The sequence below is a fragment of the Heteronotia binoei genome, chromosome 8 (genome assembly GCF_032191835.1).
Source record: "Heteronotia binoei isolate CCM8104 ecotype False Entrance Well chromosome 8, APGP_CSIRO_Hbin_v1, whole genome shotgun sequence".
Lineage (NCBI taxonomy): Eukaryota > Metazoa > Chordata > Lepidosauria > Squamata > Gekkonidae > Heteronotia > Heteronotia binoei.
The window spans coordinates 97,117,236-97,138,386 of record NC_083230.1 but is presented as its reverse complement, the minus strand read 5'-3'; the positions used below and the strand labels follow the sequence as shown (position 1 = coordinate 97,138,386).

The 21,151-nt window shown below is 42.9% G+C and overlaps 1 protein-coding gene across 1 annotated transcript in view; it reads right to left on the bottom strand.

The window, feature by feature from the left end:
• Positions 1-21,151, bottom strand: part of DGKI (diacylglycerol kinase iota) — a 398,043-nt gene that overhangs the window by 90,111 nt on the left and 286,781 nt on the right. Inside the window, 3 exon segments of the mRNA XM_060245690.1 lie at positions 2,602-2,646; positions 4,328-4,407; positions 20,442-20,542. Coding sequence (XP_060101673.1) covers positions 2,602-2,646; positions 4,328-4,407; positions 20,442-20,542 — 226 coding nt within the window.

The following is a 21,151-nucleotide window of genomic DNA, read 5'->3' as shown; positions in this document are numbered from 1 at the left end:
ACTGGAGAAATATCCAACTCCATGTACTCCAGTTATAACACGTAAATGCCTACTAGAAAGCTAATGCTTAAAACTAGTCATCTAGATTGGAAACGCACACTGGAGCAACTGCAAGAAATCTGTACATTAAACTGGAAATACTACACAAAATGCTGTCCTAGAAACCTTTGGCCCTCTTTCAATAAACCATCTCATTACACTCCATTCCCTTTCTCCCATAGACATGAATAAAATAAAAATCCCAGAGTTTGCTCTCATATGTATATTTTCAGCCCTTCATCTGCATAATCCTGCCTTGCATTACATTTTTGGTCATGCAAAGGTGTAATGCCAGACTGTGACAAAGGCTGCAAATAATGAAATGGCTCGTACATGTAACCAGCCAAATCATAAGCAGGGTTGAAGCCTGCCTATCACAAGGGGAAGGGTACATTGAGATTCTGTGCAAACTGACAAGTTGCATTCCCTCCCATGGGATTGTCATATGAACATATGAAGCTGCCTTATACTGAATCAGACACTTGGTCCATCAAAGTCAGTATTGTCTTCTCAGACTGGCAGCGGCTCTCCAGGGTCTCAAGCTGAGGTTTTTCACACCTATTTGCCTAGACCCTTTTTTGGAGATGCCGGGGATTGAACCTGGGACCTTCTGCTTCCCAAGCAGATGCTCCACCACTGAGCCACCGTCCCTCCCCTTAGAGTCATAGAGTAGGCTGGACCATTCTTCATCAGAAGAGAAACTCTTAAGGTCAATATTTTACCTTTTTGTTCAAAGGCACTTGTGAAAGTCAGAAGCAAATTCTGTATTCTTAGAATCATAAGGGACCTCCAGGGTCACATAGTCCAACCTCCTGCACAATGCAAAAAATTCACAATACTTCCTCCCCCCACATCCCCACAGGATCCCTGGCAAAACTGGTCAGGAGAAAAATTGCTGCCTGACCCCAAAGTGGTGAACAGGATTTCCCTAGGCACATAAGAAGGAGCCACAAAAACTAAGCACTGACATCACTTCAATGACATCATTTATGTTGGGGCTAAACTGTACTCTGCATTGCAGTGATTTTTGTTTTTTTGATGGAAGATGGTTTCCATTTGGCCTCAAAAATCTGATAGCAAAATGTTTATTGATTGTTTTATTTATTAAAGTCAATTTATTGGCGGCTTACATCAGAAATATACAATAAAGGAAACATAAAACAATATTAAAATACCAGTAACAGTAAAAAAAACAACAGTTCAAGATGGCTGTAAAATTTCAGCACCCATTTGCCCCTTGGGGTAAAAGGAATGTAAAATAGATGGGAGGGAGGGGACTATGACGTGAGAGAGTTTACTTTGTCCCAATTACAGTTATTTGTCAAAACATTTATTTTGGGGTCCCTTATTGTGGTGCCTATGGGCACCATAGCACCCACCAACTGGGCTCAGGTGGAACTCTTGCTCAGTAGGGTTTCTGATTGGCCGTATGGATTAAAATGATATTATTCTGGCAGCAGCTACCATTATAGTGCTGGCTTTATTCTCTCTCTGACTACACCTCCCATGGCAGCCATTCTGTGGTTGTGCCTACCATCCTGTCTCAGACTTCTAAAGCTACCCACAGTTTCAAAAATGTTTGGGACCTCTGATTTAGATCCTATCTCCTTTCCTCCAAGAAGGGCCTAACCCAAATAACTGGAGTAGGTTTGAGAATCAAACCTGCTTGTACCTCTATAGCCCCACCATGAGTTCTTGTTTGTGCAACAGTATTATGGAAACATGGTACTGGGCTTTTATATGTATCTACTGGCATATCCAGCAATCACCCAGTTCTTCATGGCATAATAATGAAAAAACTTGCATAGCTCTTTGTTCTTTCCATGGTCTACTGCACTTATGATTAGCTGTATTATGGAATGTTTCCTAAGAGAATATATTTGAGGTCTACAACCCTTCCTTTTTATGCAACACTTTACAATCATGACTACTGCAGAAACTCTAATAAAAATATTGAATATTAGCATTTATATAGCACTTTAGAGAATTCAGCACACTTTGCGCATATTATCCGAGCAATCCATGCAATAAAGTTGGAAGCTGGTTCAGAATTAGCTCTATATTGCAACGAGGGGGCATGTTGAGTCTGATAACTGATTAGTCTTACACTACCTAGAGAGTTAACAGAAGAGGCAAGACTTGAGCCGTGAACTTCCCAGTTGACATCCTGAACCACTGCACAACAATGCTGTGCCAATATTCAACAAATATGTGGCAAGTAAGGTGGAAGAATTTGAATCTCCCACAGTGTCCTTTCTCCTGGCCTAGTGAAGGTCTGAATACAGCTGATGTGCACACACAGTATACATGTGAAGGCCCTTTCAATTGGATTGGGATTCATGTAAAAGGCAGTGTTTCCAAGCACATGGGAAAAGCTTATGTACATACATGTGTACATGTAGATGTTCTGTTCAGATCTTCTACTGAATGTGCAGAAGCTAGGGGCAAGAGCAGCAGGCATGATCCCAGTTTCTCCTTCATTCAATGAGAAATGTAGTCCATAAAATATTGAAACACTTTTGCTTACAGACTTCCTTGTACTCCTTATGCTCTTATTCTCACCTGGTAGTGAACTCGCTGTGTAGATGAAGTTACTGATTGCAAATCCTAATGGAAGAAACGCAAAATAAAACAGTGATGAATCAAAGGCCAGATTTAGCCTGCATCCTAAGCAAAAAAAAGTAATATAACATTATTATTTGTATATAAAATAGTGACCCCAGAGAAATCCCAACAATGATGTAACAAAGACCAGGCAAAGATTCTGTTAACACCACACAAGAATTCTGTTGCATAGACATTGTTGGAAATTGATCTAAACAAGATTTAACCTTTTACAACTGGTCCTTCCAATACTGTCGTCTGAACACAGAAAACGATGTTCAACTTTAATATAAAAGTGGAACCTATTTTAGGGCCCAAACAGATAAGATCACAGATCTTGTTCTGTCATAATGTGCACCAGGTGTCATTTAGTAGAAAAAGAGATGCCCGAGCTCATTAGCACACCTCATTTGCATATGCCACCCACCCCTGACATCACCAGAAGGTGTACTAAATTATATCACCTCAGCATCTCCCTTAAAATGCTTCTTGAATTATAATTGTCATAATAAAAACTTATTCCCGTCATACTTTTTCAATTACTTTCTCCTATGTGGCCACAGTGGCATGATGAAAATTTCCATCTGTCTGCTTTATATGTTTTTGTTATTTTCCCATTTTTATGGGGGGAATATTATAAAGTTTGTCAAATCTTAGAGTTCAGCAAAATTCTCACATGGGGGTTGAATAATAGAGCCCAGAAGCAAGTATTTTGGGGGGGAGGGGGTAACAAAGAAAGAGCACAATAACATTCAGACCTTTTGGAGCTCCACTCCTGTACAAAATGAGGCCTGATGTGCAAATTGCAAGCTTATGCAGCCTCAGATTGATGCTGAGAAAAGTGGCATATAAGTATTATAATAAATAACAAGAATTTGCTGCAAGGGAAACCAGGTTTAACCCTTCAACCTCCATTATTTTGCTATTTGAAAGTGGGCTCTCTACTTTCTTTTTAACATTTTAAAGGGAAATGTTTATATTTGTAAAGAACACATCTTTCCTATAAAAACATACAGGTCAATGGCAGGACCAAGAGGTGTGATATCAGTTCTTATTTTTGCAGATTCACTTACCTTGCCTTAAAACAAACAAACAAACTTGAGACTCAAGACTATCAAGTGGTCATACCCTTTATCCAGGAACCAATTTCCCCTAATCCCAGATGTATGGTAAACTGGAGATGGCTGCTGTTATTTGCCTGAGAGTAAAATGCCCTCTACACAAACTCAAAGGTACTGTCATCTTAATCCCTTATTCTCATTTCAGAACTAAGCCTTGGAATTAATTTTAAAAAATGGTTCCTGAACAATGCCATTCTGGATCCAAATCAGGTACTGAGCTAAGAGGTTTGATACTTCACCTTCTCCTACTAATTTATAGTGGTGGTACTTAATAGCCCTATGCAGCTCGAAGGGATGTGCATTTGATTGTATCCAGGGCTTTTTTTTTTTTGTAGCAGGAACTCCTTTGCATTTTAGGCCACACACCCCTGATGCAGCCAATCCTCCTGGAGTTTACTGTAGACCCGGTACAAAGAACCCTGTAAGTTCTTGAAGGTCCATTTATTCTTGGTAAGAAAACTTCATTTTGTGGCATTACTTTGTCTCTGCTTAGTTATCTTGCTAGGGTTGTTTAGCAAGAAAAGCTAATTTCCTAATAATCTACTTTACTAGCAGTAACTCACCTCTTGCAGACGATCCACATACATACGACAAGTCTCCAAGTCACAGTCTCCTCGTACAACTATAATTCCCAGAGGAATAGCTAAGAAACGAAAACAAATATTCATATTAACAATATGACCATTCGAACAAATGGCTCAAATATATATTATTCCAGAGCCTTGTAAGGCTTGAGTGTTGGATCCTATAGACCACTAGTGGAAGGCTTGGGCATTTTCCTTTCCTTTCTGCCCAATTGTCACTTCAGCCTCCCAGAAACTAGATTCAGAAACTTGAAGAAGACTAGGGGTTTAATAGCCATGCAGGTCAAGGGTCTGAAGAGATGAGGGAGAAGAGGTCAGAATCACCCATCTTTCCTCTTATGTTAGAGAAGCTGCATGGACACAAGAGGCAGGAAAGGTCATTTTTAGGGTTGCCTGACTGGGTAGAGAAATTGCTGGAGATTTGGGAGGGGAGGCAGAGCCTAGTTTTGGGAGGGGAGGGACTGTAGCAGGGCATGATCCTATATAATCCATCTTCCAAAGCAGCCGTTTTCTCCAAGGGAACTGATCTCTGTTGCCTGAAAATCAGTTGCAATTCCAGGAGATCTCCAGCTACTACCTAGAGGTTGGCTACCCTGGGTAGGAGGCTGTTTATAGCAAGAATTTCATGTTATTAATTTGGGCTTTTCCTTCATAGATTATTTGTTATAGGTTAGATGCTACTGGAAAGAGCAAATTTGCAGTGCTTCTCCACAGTATCATGGTGCGTTTGGGCATCTCCAGTGCTTCCACAGCTTTTCTCCAGTCTTTCCCAAACTGGGTTTGATTTCCCACTCCTCCACTTGCAGCTGCTGGAATGGCCTTGGGTCAGCAATAGCTCTCATAGGAATTGTCCTTGAAAGGGAAGCTGCTGTAAGAGCTCTCTCAGCCCCACCTACCTCACAGGGTGTCTTTTTTTTTGGGGGGGGGAGGTAAAGGAGATTGTGACCACTCTGAGATTCAGAGTGTTGGGCAGGATATAAATCCAATATCATCTCCTCCTTGTGGCTTGTTGACACATATTCTACTCTCTTCTGCCAGCAAACCTCTCTTCCTGCCACTGCTTGGAGCAATGATGGGAGAGAAATAAACAACAAAACCACCGTCAGGCCAACAACGTGACATCACTTCCAGGGAAAACCCAAAACTGATGCCAGTCCTCTTAAGGACTATCCATAGCTTGCCTGTCCCCATCTCTCAGGTTTTCCTCCTGGGCATTGCAGGCTGTGGCCTGGCAAACCTTCCAGCCATGATGCTCACTGAGTGATCTTTTGCCTGTCACTTTCCTTTAGCCTAATGTACATCACAGACCATTGGATCCTATCACCACTTATGCTGGTGCAAGAGGGAGGATGGATGGTGTTGTGCAGTTATTCAACTCAGTACAGCCCATCCAGCATGGCGTTCTGTCCACATGTGTCCTATGATAGTGGGCACAATCTATCCAGGGCTCAAAAGAGGCTCCCTTCCCTGAGCTAGCAGAAAAGCTAATAGCACATAGTTATTTCGAGGGAGGAGAATGGAGGGAGGGAGTGTATACCAGACTGCCCCGACTTCTCGGATGAAGGATGAGATAAACATATCACAGACAGAGAGAGAGATAAATAGAGAAGTGATATCCCATTTCAAATTCCACTTTTTTATGAGCCCAAAAGAACTTTGAGAAGATCATCATTCTTGTTGCTACATTATGTTATGAGCCAGTGAATAAGAAAAGCAGTTACAAGCTAAAACCGATGAAACTGTGATTTGCTACTCAGCGAGAATAAAAATGGCTTGCTCTTGATTATTATTTTTCTGGGCTCAAACAAAACAAAACAAAAAAACATTCCAGCCTTCAAGAACCCTGATAAATATTTTTAAGAGCCTTCTGTTTCTACCTCTGTTGTTTCCTCATTAGCTGCTGCTTAGAGGCTGGTTTCTATCTTTTTGCAAACAAGAACCAGTACATCACAACAGATAAAAATGTGCCTCAGAAGATCCAGACTGGTAAGGGAATATGGGACTAGCATATAAATTCTTATGCTATCATCTTGTGTCTTTTCTATGACATTCTTTAGGGAAATGTGTTTTTCTCCACCATGGAGAACTCAACAGCAGTGCTGAAACAGTAAATGATAAATCGCTGCAGCTGATTAGCTAATAACTCCTCTGAAAAAGCTTAGGATAAATTTGAGTATACTGCTTCATGCAAACACAGCTGCCCACCTGGATCTAGCTGCTTAAAGATTTTAGGGAAACCAAACAGGGGCTCATGCAAACTACCCAGTAGCCATATGTGTAAAAGCTACAGACACTATAAGCTATCAGTAAAGTTAGAAGCGGTGATCACATTGTGGCTTGAGAGCCACATGAGTTCTTTCACACATATTGTGTGGCTCCTGGAGGTCAAGGAGGAAGTTAATGCAGGCTTAGTCTCAAGTAAGCATGCTCAACATCAGGACCTCAGTCAGTCTCTGAGTGCTGACCTATAGGTAGGCAACTATTTGTGTGAAGTGGGGGGAAAGGGAGAAATAAGCAGGCCTGCAAGTTCATCTCTTCCACCGCAGAGGTTGCCTGGAAACCTAGAGCGGGCAAAGAGAGCACAAGAGCCAAGGGAGCCACTGGAAGGAGGGATGGAATTAAAGAGGGCAGTGGAGGGTTCCCCTTCATTTCATAGCTCTTGTAGGAGCTGTATTTACTAACCTTGGTGTCAAGGCAAAGAGAGATGCGTAATGATGCAAGCAGAGGTCAGTGATCTATATGGTACATGTGTGTTTCCTTCTCCCATTGGTATTAAAAAATAATGCCCTAACCTTTCCCTATGCTGGTCTTATAGGGACTGTTACTCCCAGCTTTATTTAAAAAACTCTCCTTCTAGCATTGTTGCATTGAAAAGTGCATACATACATATTTTATCTTTCTGTGCAAAGAAAGTATTGAAAGTTTTAATAAAGACGTACATGTGTGTGATATTTCTCCATATCTTGCAGCTCTCAAACATCTGATGTTTATTCTATGAGGCTCTTACTTTAAGTAAGTTTGGCCATGCAGGTCCTATGGGAACTGGTCTCCATAGGGCATAATGGAGTGACCAGCAGACATTCAACCCCCCACACACATACTTTCTGATAACCCTGAAGTGGGGGGAGGGCCTCCAAACCAGGGGATTCCCTGTCCTCAACCCTAGCTTCTTTCGAAGCAGCCTTATCAGGTACCCCAAGGTGCTGGTTACTTGAGAGGCTGGGTTTTATACCTTGAAGTTGTGGCAGGAAAATGGAACATGCTTTTGCATGCAAGCAAACTTACAATATGCATGTGAGAACCCACGGATGCAGGGCAAAATGGCTTCCAAAGCCTCATGAAGTCATCTTGCAAGATTTTGAGTTTGTCATAGCAAATATTTTCAAGATTTTGTCATAGCAACCCAGATGGATACCTAGGCCTCCTCTCAGTATGATGACAAGAGTAAGAGAGAGAAGGAGGACAAAAGGATGAACGCAAAGGAGACTCTGTGGTTCCTCATGGGACATCCCCTTCTAATATGCAATCAACATAGAGTTGCTTATTTTGCATAACTGATTCTACTTCCAAGACACACATTTTCAAAAATTGCAGGTTTTTTAATTTCTTTTTTGTCTGGAGAGTACCGTGAGGGCATATGGCAGAGCAAATGGGAATAGAAATCAAGAGGCATAACTTAAACTCTGATTACTGGAACTGCTCATCTGCATTCCTGTGGCTTCTGTGATTTCACCAAGCGCTAACAATACAATTTAAAGCTCTTCAGTCACAAATGCTGGTAACCTCTTTAGAAAACGAAAAAGCTCAAAATTTCTCAGGATACAGAATGTTCTATACGAGCTGTTGCAATTGTTGAGTGATTGCATAGATGGGTGGAATAACACTGCCCCAATTGAAATCTTATTGGAGCCAGGGCTTTTTTTTTTTTTTTTTAGCAGGGACACACAGGAACGCAGTTCCGGCTGGCTTGGCATCAGGGGTGTGGCCTAATATGCAAATGAGTTCCTGCTGGGCTTTTTCTATTGGAGCTATGCTATTTCATGAGAGATCTAAGCTGAAATAACATTTCCTATAACAGTGAAATCCTAAAAACATATTCCTGGGAGTAAGCCCCAACGAAAAGTAGTAGGCCTGTTTGGGATTGCTCCTCTGTGATTCTTCTCCCATGAAAGTTATTTCAAACTCAAGTTTCCTCCTCAAGGATTTCAAATTTTCTTTTTTGAATTTAATGTATATAATTGTACAATCTAAAACAAAAGCAGCAATGTAAAGAAGTGCCCATCTGAAGCATTTAGATATGAGGCAACTGAAATGCAGCTTACGCACTAATACAATCTGAAAAAGCAGCCAGTATCAATTTGTAAAAGGATATGAAGAAACTAAAACATGTCAAACAAGTTATTATTGAGCTGCAAAAGGTTAAATAATTAGATATATTCCTATCTATCTCCTATCCTATTTTGTAAAACATTCATAGCTTCCAAAAGTTTCAATATCTTGTCTTTAGTTGTTAATACGGGTTGTCAGTATAGAGCCAGCGTGGTATCGTGGCTAAGAACGGTGCGCTCTAACCTGGAAAACTGGGTTTGATTTCAGCACACCTCCACATGCAGCTGCTGGGTGACCTTGGGTCAGTCCCAGTTCTCTCAGGCTCTCTCAGCCCCATCTACCTCACAAGGTGCCCATTGTGAGGAGAGAAAGGAATGTGATTGTAAGCCGCTTGGAGACTCCTTAAGATAGAGATAAGTGGGGTATAACACCTACTGTTCTTCTTTCTCCCTCTCTTTCTCCCTTCCTCCCTTCCAGTTTGGTGTAGTGGTTAAGTGTGTGGACTCTTATCTGGGAGAACCAGGTTTGATTCCCCACTCCTCCACTTGCACCTGCTGGAATGGCCTTGGGTCAGCCATTCCATACTCATACGAGAGGCTTACTCCTTTCGGGCCCTCCCGCCTCCGGAGATCGGGGGCATTGAATGTGCCGGTTTGGCGTGGGACGTTGGGGAGGGGTTGGCGGTTTGGCTGGTGTACCGACCGCCTAACGCACCAGCCAGCGCCTTACCATCCCTGATGGAGGCCGTAGCAGGCTGGGCATTGGAGTACCCAAGGCTTTTGATCCTGGGTGACTTCAATGTCCATGCCGATGACATGTCCTCTAGTCAGGCGATGGACCTAGTGTCATCCATGGCGACGCTAGGACTCTCCCAGTTTGTTACAACGCCTACCCACCAGGCGGGGCACATGCTAGACCTGATCTTCGCGGCGGGAATTTTAGTGGACGATATTACTGCTCAGACAGTGCCATGGTCGGACCACTATGCCCTTAAGGCTCGTATGAATATCCCACCCCAAGCCCGTTTAGGCGGCGAGCCTATTTTAGCTCGCCCGCGGAGCCAGATGGACCCCGAACGGTTCCAGATGGCTCTACGGGATCCCTGGCCCTCTGGCAACTCTCTCGATGACCTGGTGGAGTCCTGGAATGATAGGCTCTCCAGGGCCATCGATGAGATTGCACCTAGACGTCCTCTGCGCCCTCGCCTAAAGCTAGCACCCTGGTATAACCAGGAGTTGCGGCAACTAAAGCGAGGACTCAGACGACTAGAGAGGCAATGGCGGTGTACTCGAGACGAAGCGACTAGAACATCTTATAGAGAGTGTATGAAGTCCTATGAGATGGCAGTCAAAGCCGCAAAGAAAACATACTTTGCGGCTAAGATTGCATCTGCAACTTCGCGCCCGGCACAATTGTTCAACATAATTCGGACTCTTATAACGCTGCCACAGGGCAGCCCAAACGTTAGTCAATTGGAAATAGGCTGTGAGGCTTTTGCGAAATTTTTTGCAGATAAAGTCGCGTCGCTCCGCCGCGACACCCCCGCCATATTGGAGACAGTATCCGAACCCGAGGCTCCTTGCCTGTCTTCAGATTGTATTCTGGATGGTTTCGGCGCTCTCAGCTTGGAGGAAGTTGACAGGATCCTCTTGTCTGCACGCCCTACAACTTGCAATTCGGACCCTTGCCCCTCCTGGCTTATTAAATCTTGCCAGAGGGAGCTTAGGTATCCTATACGGGATATCATAAATAGATCCCTGATGGAAGGGCAATTTCCAACGCCTCTTAAGGAGGCAGTGGTCCGTCCCCTCTTAAAAAAACCAACACTGGATCCGGCCGAATTGGCACACTATCGGCCGGTCTCGAATTTACCCTTTTTGGGTAAACTCATTGAGAGGGCAGTGGCGTTGCAACTACAGAGTTTCCTGGAGGATGCTTCCGTCCTTGACTCCCATCAGTCGGGCTTCCGCCCAGGTCATGGGACGGAGACAGTGCTGGTTGCCCTGGTGGATGATCTCCAGCGGCATCTGGACCGAGGCGGCTCGGCGGTACTGATGCTGTTAGACCTGTCGGCAGCGTTCGACACGGTCGACCATCGGTTGCTGACTTGCCGTCTTGCCGACGTGGGGATTCAGGGGTTGGCTTTACAATGGCTTACCTCTTTCCTCAAAGGTCGGGGACAAAGAGTGGCGATTGGGGGTGAATTGTCCCAAAGATACCCGCTGGATTGCGGGGTCCCTCAGGGAGCAGTTCTATCCCCGATGTTGTTTAACATCTATATGCGCCCTCTTACCCAGATTGCCCGGAGATATGGGCTGGGTTGCCACCAGTACGCTGATGACACCCAGCTCTATCTACTTATGGACGGCCGGCCTGCCTGTGTCCCAGAAAACCTGGACCTGGCATTGCAGGCCGTGTCTAGATGGCTCAGGCTGAGCGGGCTGAAGCTAAATCCGACGAAGACAGAGGTCCTTTGCCTGGGTCGCCGTGGTCCAGGGAGGGAGATTCCCTTACCGGCCCTCGATGGTGTGCCTCTGTCAGCGGCACACAGGGTTAGGAGCCTGGGGGTGCTACTGGAGCCTACCCTAACTATGGAGGCCCAGATAGCAGCCACTGCCAAGTCCGCATTTTTTCATCTTAGGCGGGCAAGGCAGTTGGCCCCTTTCCTGGAGGGCGACGACCTGGCAACAGTGATCCATGCAACGGTCACCTCGAGGCTGGATTACTGCAATGCCCTCTACATGGGGCTGCCCTTGTGCCGAACCCGGAAGTTGCAGCTAGTGCAGAATGCCGCTGCCCGGCTGTTGTTAGGGCTCCCTAGACGGGAGCACATCCAGCCGGGGCTTCGAGGACTGCACTGGCTGCCGATAACATACCGAGTTCGGTACAAGGTGCTGGTTATGACCTTTAAAGCCCTTTATGGTCTGGGACCTGCCTACCTTAGGGACCGTCTCTCCCCACATGTCCCCCAGAGAGTGCTGAGGTCGGGGTCTCAGAACCTCCTTATAATCCCTGGGCCAAAGGAGGCCCGTCTGAAAGCGACCAGGGACAGGGCCTTCTCGATTGCAGCTCCCTGTTGGTGGAATCAGCTCCCGGAGGAGGTGAGGGCCCTGCGGAACCTTGAACAGTTCCGCAGGGCCTGTAAAACAACCCTCTTCCGGTTGGCATATAATTAACTGTGAGCAGAATGCCTGATTATTAAATCTTAAACATCAGATTACCGAATATTGGAAATTTGAAGGACTGATTTAAGTAATAGTAGCATAGTGTATATCGATGTGAGTTTTATGTATTTTTAGGCTTTTATGTATTTTATTGTATAATTTTAATTGTATTTAAATCGACCTTTGTTAGCTTTTATTGTTGTAAGCCGCCCTGAGCCCACCTCGGTGGGGTAGGGCGGGATATAAATCGAATAAAGTAAAGTAAAGTAAAGTAAAAGCCATAGTTCTGGCAGGAGTTGTCCTTGAAAGGGCAGCTGCTGTGAGAGCCCTCTCTAGCCCCACCCACCTCACAGGGTGTCTGTTGTGGGGGAGGAAGGTAAAGGAGATTGTGAGCCGCTCTGAGACTCTTTGGAGTGGAGGGCGGGATATAAATCCAATATCATCATCTTCTTCTTCTCTTTGCAACCTCCAGGTGGTGGCTGGAGATATCCCTGGGATTACTAATCCCCAGGTGATCAAGAGAAAATGGCCACTTTGGAAGGTGGACTGCATTATACCCTATTGTAATCCCTTGCATAAAGCCCTATACAGCTTGGGGACAGCATATTGTAAGGAACTACCTTCTCCCATATGAACCAACCCATCTGCTCCAGTCACCTTCTGAGGTTCTGCTTCAAGTACCTCCGCCATCTGAAACTAGATGGGTGGCAACCCAAGAAAGGGCCTTTACAGTGATGGGACCAAAACTTTGGAATTGCCTGCCGAGGAAGATTTGTCTTCCTCTATTATTTTTTTCTGACAGTAGGTGAAGATTTTTTTTTTGTTCTGTTCAGCATACATCCAATAACAGGTTTCCTCTTTGGTTTTTGGGTGACATGTGTTGTTGCTGAATTATTGTATATATACTTATATATTGTATATAAACATTTAAATGTTTGTTTTAATGTGCCTTGGGGGTCCTGTTTGAGTGGGAAAGAGGCAAAGAGATTTTTAAATAATAATTGTTTTTAAAAGCTAGCTGAATAGGTTTCAAAGTAATTTATAATCTAACATTTTCAGGGTTTCTCATACCTTTCTCTCCACCACCATCACCACCACATAAAGAATTTTTTTTTGTCATATGTGAAATCATTGCCCCAAAATCACATATGAAAGCGTTGCCCCAAAATCTATATTTTGGGGCAACGGTTTCATATGCAATTAAAAGGTCAAAGTCAACCCCCTGTGGGAAAACATTATATCAGAAGATAGTTTTGAATTCAAAAGATGAACTGTTTATGAATCTGTCTTTTAGAAATAAGTCCTGCCTCAGTGGAGAAAATTGGATTAGATTATCTTTCAGGTGCTATCCAATTCATATTGGATGGTTTTAAGTGCATACCTGCATTGCTTGTAAGAATAGTGAGACATTACCTAAGTGCAAGATCTGGGAAGGAAGGAAGGGAGGAAGGGAGAAAGGGAGAGGGAGAGAAAGAAAGAGAGAGAGAGAACGACAGAGAAAGAAAGAAAGAAAGAAAGAAAGAAAGAAAGAAAGAAAGAAAGAAAGAAAGAAAGAAAGAAAGAAAGAAAGAAAGAAAGAAAGAAAGAAAGAAAGAAAGAAAGAAAGAAAGAAAGAAAGAAAGAAAGAAAGAAAGAAAGAAAGAAAGAAAGAAAGAAAGCTCATAAAATACAGTCTGGGAAATGCTGTCCTAATCTATACACAAACAAATAATCAGGTAAACTTGACTGTTGCCCTCAAAGGACAAAACAGCACCCTTTAATTGCTCAGAAGGATTTCCAGACTCTGATGTCTACCACAACGAGTGTCAAGACTAATCTACTCCGAGCAGCGTTATGATGAGTTGATAGATACTGGGGGAGAAAATTCAATTTTAGATGAGGCCACTGATAGAATCAAATTGGTATTGCAAGCAAACAAGGAGAGCAAACTTTATTTACTCTGAGTAACGGTGATCCAGGTTATTACACTGATGTTGGAGCGTTTGATGCTCCATCATGAAGACATGTCTCAGGCAAAAATCTTAATAGCTTTCCTGCACTGCTGCCAGAGGGAGAATAAAATGGTCCATGCTTTCCATGCTTTGATTTTTGTCATTTATAGTTTATTTAGGTGGGGAGATTGAAAGGAGAACATTAAGGAGTTACTCATATTCCTGAAACTGATGTAAAGCCTGTCACACTCTAGCAAGATTCATGCTAATTCATATTGTGGTTAGATCTAGTCTGTCCTAAAATGGGAGATTTAAGACCAAAATTTATCAAGAAGCTGTTGGTCAGCAACTGGGCAAATCCAGTGTGCACCAAACAACTAGCCAAGCTGCAATGCTGTGTGTGTGTGTGTGGATTCTTAAGAACATAGAAAAATGTATGATAGGAGAAATTTCAAGTCGAAGAAAAAGGCAAAAGAACAAAACTCAGTGGCAGAAATAATGAATTATATGTGAATGCCCGTAGTACAATCTGAAACATTATCAATTTAAAAACTTTCAGCACTTTTATCCAGGTTAAAAAAATATTTCTATACCCTGGGGGAAAATAAAATATCTGGAGCTATTGAAAAGGGGACTAGACATATCCATACAGAATAGATTTATCAATGGCTATTGGCTATGATTGCTGAATAGAATCTCCATGATGTTCTTCTAAATACCATTGGAGAGGTGGTAACAGCAAGAGTGAGCTCTTGCCTTTATGCTCTACTACTGGGCCTCTTGAAAGCATCTGGCTGGTCATTTTGGGAAAGCTGATGTCTTGACAGACATTCAGCAGATCCATCAAGACTCTTTTCTGTGTTCTTGTATAGATGTTGGATAAAAAGACTGGGGCAGTGTATAAAAATTTAAAATGCACCTCACCTCAGGGAGCAGAGAGTTTATTTAGCTGACTAGAGATTCTGATTATTTTAAAAAAAATGTGGGCTTGATACAGAAGTAGGCTAAAGTACAATCTGGTTATAGTTCTGTCTTCTGAAATACTACATACAGAGGTGTCTTTACTCTTTTTAGCACATTATTAAGTCTGTTCCTGACAGGTAACAAACAGTAATATATATCAGTCTTGATGCAGACAGTGGTCTCACGAGTTTGAGATACACAGGTGCAGTGCAAATATAACCCTGGATCCCTGCAAAATGTAGTTGCAAATTGGAAGCCAGCTTCAGAAATTGTACTGTCTCCTCCTCCTCCTTCTGGAGCAACTTCCCCCACACTTTTCCTTGTTACATCCCAACAGGCGCTAAGAATAGTTAAGGCTATCTGGGCTCTCTTCTTTACCAGCCGCTATAAATCTTGCTCTCAAATTCTGGCTTAGACAAGAACTTTACTCAGCATTGATGCAGGTGTGAGATAAAAGCATAATTAAGAGCAACATGTGAAATGAAGGGGGATTGCTGCCAGACATGATAAAGGATACAGCATTTCCAAGGTTGGTTTCTAATCTGCAAACCATAGTTTAGAGAGAAGAAGAGGAGTTGGTTTTTGTACCCCACTTTTAATTACTCAAAGGAATCTCAGAGCGGCTTACAATTACTTTCCCCTTCCCTTCCCTTCAACAGGCACCTATTGAGGTAGGTGGGGCTGAGAGAGCTCTTCCAAGAACTGTGACAGACCCAAGGTCACCCAGCTGGCTTCATATGGAGGAGCAGGGGATCAAAACTGGCTCTCTGGACTACAGTCCTCCACTCTTAACTACTATATCTCACAGCCAGTGTTATAGCTGCACTAGGCCACATACAATGTCATTCTAAACCCAGGTATACCCTTGAACTCAATGGAATTAGAAGGACGTACAGCTCTGGGCTTCCTTCCTGGTCTCCCATCCAAATACTAACCAGGGCCAAACCTGCTTAGTTTCTGAGATCAGGCTAGCCTGAGCCATCTAGGGCAGGGTCAGTTAGTCACACTGCTGATATGCAAATGAATTGGTTAAATCTTCAGTAATTTTTTAATTGAGGGAAGAGTTCTTCCCAATACCATGCAATATACCATCCCCCTATTTCTTAACAGCAGTATTATAATTGCCTCAGTCTATTATGAGGCAGACATCTTTTAAGTACACCGTGAATATATACATATACACTTCCTTCCTACAAATCCCAGCTGTCATCTTCTTTAAAAATGCTCAGAAGACCTGTGATGAAGCCTTTAATCTTCTGGATGAAAATACATGGCAAGGGATGACAAAAGAGGTGTTAGAACTTATATCCTTACCAAGGCCATCACAACACAACTTGGGGGAGGGGGGAGTGCCGGCGAGCCATGAAAAGGTGTGTGCAGGTGGAAGGAGAAGACTGTCTAAACAGAATAACCATATTTCTACTGGAAGATAAGCAAACCAATTAGAAGATTTGCCATCCAGTAATTATTAGGGAATCCCATATTATAAAGAGGAAGCCGACGCTTTGTTACATAACAAACAGCCAGCCTTGTAATTGAATATGAATAATGAGCCAGATGCAGGAACAAGACTCTATTAAACTGTTATCGCAAGCCGCCACATCCTGCATTGATTAATGACTCAGTATGTGTCACTAAGGAAAGGGACTTCATTTTTAGGTGTTGTCATCAACCGCGTTGCCGAAGCAGCTGACCTCCTTCTTTGACTTTTACACCATGAATGTGACAATTAATTATCATGGTACTTCCTCCAGTAATGATGTACTGTTTTTCTCCCTGGGCTTATAAGGATTTTAGGCATATAAGATCTCATCCAGCACACAATTAATGGGAATGTTCTCAATGGTGATGTCTGTCTTGGGCCCTGAAGGCATCTGATACAGCAGCCTTACAGAAATGAAGTCCATCTGGGTCCCGTCAGGGTTTACATGGAAGATAGGAACACCACACACATCACCTTGAGTTCCATAATGGAAGAAAGATGGGTCATAAATATAATAAATAATAAAAACTTAATTCATACTCATATTAATTGCTGCAGGTAGGACATCTTTCTTAGCATCCTGCCCACCTGCAGACACTAGCCAGGGAAGAAAAACATGATGGGCAGTATCCTATTATAAGCTGGGCCTCCACTGGAGGAACTACAACCTAAGTTGAAGGAAGGCTTCAAACTTTGCTTAGCAGAGTGCATTCAGAAGCCATGAGCAAGACTTAGATGAGAATACTATAAATACACCTGTGTTCCCTTAGCTCCTTAAGAACAGCACCAAAATTGCAAACTGGGAAGTCTTCAATAAGCCACAGTACGTTGTGAGATGTGTACCTGGCACTTTAATAAACCATTATTTGCCTCTGACTTACAAACTAGGATTCCTGATCACATTTTAATCCTAGATTAGAGCCTGGTTTGTAAGCTGAAAACAATTTGTTAATGTTCAGACATTGCTAATATCTGCTAAGATCAATCATATCTTAAAAGGGAACACAGGCAAATAAAATGCAAGTCTGTGATCAGGCAGGCAAAAAGTGAATATGTGGAACATATTGCAAAAAAACCCCATAAAGACCAACAATAAAAATTTCTTCAAATGCATTAGAAGCAGGAAACCAGCCAGAGAGGTAAAAAGAGTCCTGAAAGATGATATGGAAATGGCTGAGAAGCTGAATGCATTTTTTGCTTCTGTCTTCACAGTGGAGAAGTGCTAGCCCACTCCAGAACCACGGGTTTCAGAAGGGGTGTTGAAAGTTCTGAGTCAGATTGAGGTGACAAGAGAGGAGATCCTACAATTGATAGACCATTTAAAAACTGATAAATCACTAGGCCCGGATGGCATGCATCCAAGAATTCAGAAGGAACTCAAATGTGAACTTGTGGCTCTACTGACAAAAATATGTAATCTTTCATTAAAATCTGCCTCTATTCCTGAAGACTGGAAGGTAGCTAATGACCCCTCCATCTTTAAAAAGGGGTCCAGAGGAGATTCAGGGAATTACAGGCCAGTCAATCTGACGTCAATACCAGGTATGTTGGTGGAAACCATCATTAAAGAGAGAATTAGAAGTAGGCACATTGATGAACAAAAGCTATTGAGGAAGACTCAGCATGGGTTCTGTAAGGGAAGATCTTGTCTCACTAACCAGTTAGTGTTCCTTGAGGGGGTGAACAAACATGTGGACAAGGTGGATCCAATATATGTTGTTTACCTTGATTTCCAGAAAGCTGTTGATAAAGTTCCTCATCAAAGGCTCCTAAGAAAGCTCAACAGTCATGGGGTAAAAGGACAAGTCCTCTTGTGGATCAAAAACTGGCTAATTAATAGGAAACAGAGAGTAAGTGTAAATGAGCATTTTTGCAGTGGAGGGTGGTAAGTAGTGGGGTACCACAGGGCTGAGTACTGGGTCCGTTGCTTTTTAACTTGTTCATTAATGATTTGAAGTTGGGAGTAAGCAATGAAGTGGTTAAGTTTGCAGATGACACTACATTGTTCAGGGTAGTGAGAACCAGGCAGGATTGTGATGCACTCCAAAGGGATCTGTCAAGACTGGGCGAGTGGGTGTCAACATGGCAAATGGGGTTCAACGTGGCCAAGTGTAAAGTAATGCACACTGGGGCCAAGAATCCTAACTATAAATACATGCTGATGGGGTCTGAACTGGTGGAGATTGACCAAGAGAGAGATCATGGAGTCATGGTAGATAACTTACTGAAAATGTTGAGACAGTGTGCAACTGCGGTAAAAAAGGACAACACTATGCTGGGGATTATTAGAAAGGGAATTGAAAACAAATCAGCCAGTATCATAATGCCCCTGTATAAATCAATGGTGTGACACCATTTGGAATACTGTGTTCAATTCTGGTCACAACACCTCAAAAAAGATATTATAGCATTGGAAAAAGAGCAGAAAATGGTAACTAGAATGATTAAAGGACTGGAACACTTTCCCTATGAAGAAAGGTTAAAGTGCTTGGGGCTCTTCAGCTTGGAGAAACGTTGACTGAGGGGTAACATGACAGAGGTTTATAAGATTATACATGGGATAGAAAAGGTAGAGAAAGAAGTACTTAACTCCTTTTCTCACAGTGCATGAACTTGGGCACTCAATGAAATTGCTGAGCAGTCAGGTTAGAATGGATTTAGGGAAGTACATCTTCACCTAAAGGGTGATTAACACATGGAATTCACTGCCACAGAAGGTGGTGGCAACTACAAGCATAGACAGTTTCAAGAGGGGATTGGATAAACATGTGGGGCAGAGGTCCATCAGTGGGCATTTGCCACAAGGTACAGATGGAACTCTCTGTTTGGGGCAAGTGATGCTCTGTATTCTTGGTGCTTGAAGGGGGAGGGCAACAGTGGGAGGACTTCTAGAGTCCTGGTCCCACTGGTGGACCTCCTCATGGCACATGGTTTTTTGGCCACCATGTGACAGAGTGTTGGACTGGATGGACCATTGGCCTGATCCAACATGACTTCTATTATGTTCTTACCTGATGACAAATTGTGGTTTATCAGAAACCTCTTGGTTTACATCTCCACTAAATATGAAGGGGGTGGGGGTGAGTATGTAAGACTTAGGATTTTGTTATTGCTATACACAATGGCTTGCTTGTGGCATCTGAATGCAGATAAGCAATATGATATCCCTCAGGCACTGCTAGCCCCTTGCATGAGGATCTCAGGGTCCCACTGATTCTGAAAAACAGAAAAATGAGTACCCAGCTTGCTGGGGGGGAAAGTGTAGATGACTGGGGAAGGCAAGGGCAAACCACCCCGTAAAAAGTCTGCTGTGAAAATGCCATGATGCGACATCACCCCAGAGTCGGAAACAACTGGTGCTTTCACAGGGGACTACCTTTACCTTTTTATTGTAGAATGAACCAGAAGTCTAAAAACAGGAGTTTTAATGACATATTAAAGGATGTAAAATTCCATAGTAGGATCCTGGTTTCAACAAGCTATACATAGTAGTATAGACCATAGTCCATAACAATTTTTTTAAGTAACTTTGTGAATCATTTGATACAGTGCAAATTTGTTGCCTTCCTAGAAAGCCCACTTGAATAATTCAGCTTTGCATGATTTGCAGAAAGCCAGGAAAGTGAAAGCCTTCCTTACCTCCTGAGGCAGGCTGTTCCACAAGGTGGGGACCACAATGCAGAGAATGCCCTGCCCCACAGCTGCTCCAGTGGAAATGGATTTTTTTTAACTTGCTATTTGGCAATGCCACGATGTTACTTCTGGGGAAAATCCATTATAATGGATGTCAATCCATTATAGGAATCAGTGGATACTCTACCATAAAGTTTCCAGTGATTCCTAGAAAGGTGTGATGGCACTTCTGACTTTTCCCAGAGATAATGCCATGCCAGCGCTCAATGGTCCAACCCATGCCCTCCCTCCCAACTCCTGCAGGTTGCCATCTTCTGGCTGGCAACCCTATGGTATGAACTGAAGGGGAGAGGTGTCTACAAATAAAAGCCTGCTTTCTGCTCTTCCTCACTAAATCCCCTTGCCTGGGCAACAGAGGATTAATTTACATCTCTATAGAACAAGAACACCAGGTCTTGCTGACAACTACAAGTGGCATTTCATTTTAGCTGCACAGCTAAAGTACAGCTAAAACCTGTGGATTTCTGGAGATCTATGCCATGTGAGGTTACATTAAAAAGCAGTCATACCAATTATCCATTATAACTTACAAGCTTCCCGGAGTTTTTCCTTGTCATAATGCAGCCCCTCATAATCTTGTAAACTAATTCTGTTCACTCTGATCCGCAGGCGTTCTGGAACAGAGTGGGGGCTGCAAAGAAAGATAAGAGATCTGTCAGGAAAGAATGCAGGGTCAAAGCAGAGGAACCTGAAAAAGAGATTTTTCCCCTACCAGAATTAACAAGAATGAGAGAAAGGATGACATGAAGCCTACGGAGGAATGAACCAAAGCCCCAAAGGCTCTGAGCTGCTACTCTCAAAAGTCAAGCTTCATGCAAACCAATCATTCACCACTTGATTCCACTGAATGAAAATCAGATGGGTCTAAAAACCCATTTCTCTATTATAAAGTCTGTATTATTTTGCTTCCATTACGAATAATCATTATTATAACCCAATAACCGGATTATTACAACACATCCATCCCTAGCACCCCACTTTAACTTATTTCTGTGTTACTAACATGTTCCTTCTTTGGTTAAGACAAACCCCCGATGCTCTCAGCAAAGCAACAAGTACACTCTCAGCTCAAAAGCCATAGGAAATATTAAGTATTTACTGTCAGAAAAGGATATTCAGAGCAATGTTCCCTCTAAGCTGCAGAGTCTTGTGAGCAAAAATTCTACTTTGTGAGCTACTGGCATTAAAGTTGTAAACTATTGCATAAATTGGCATGCTCTAGGGTCATCTTTCCTGAGCT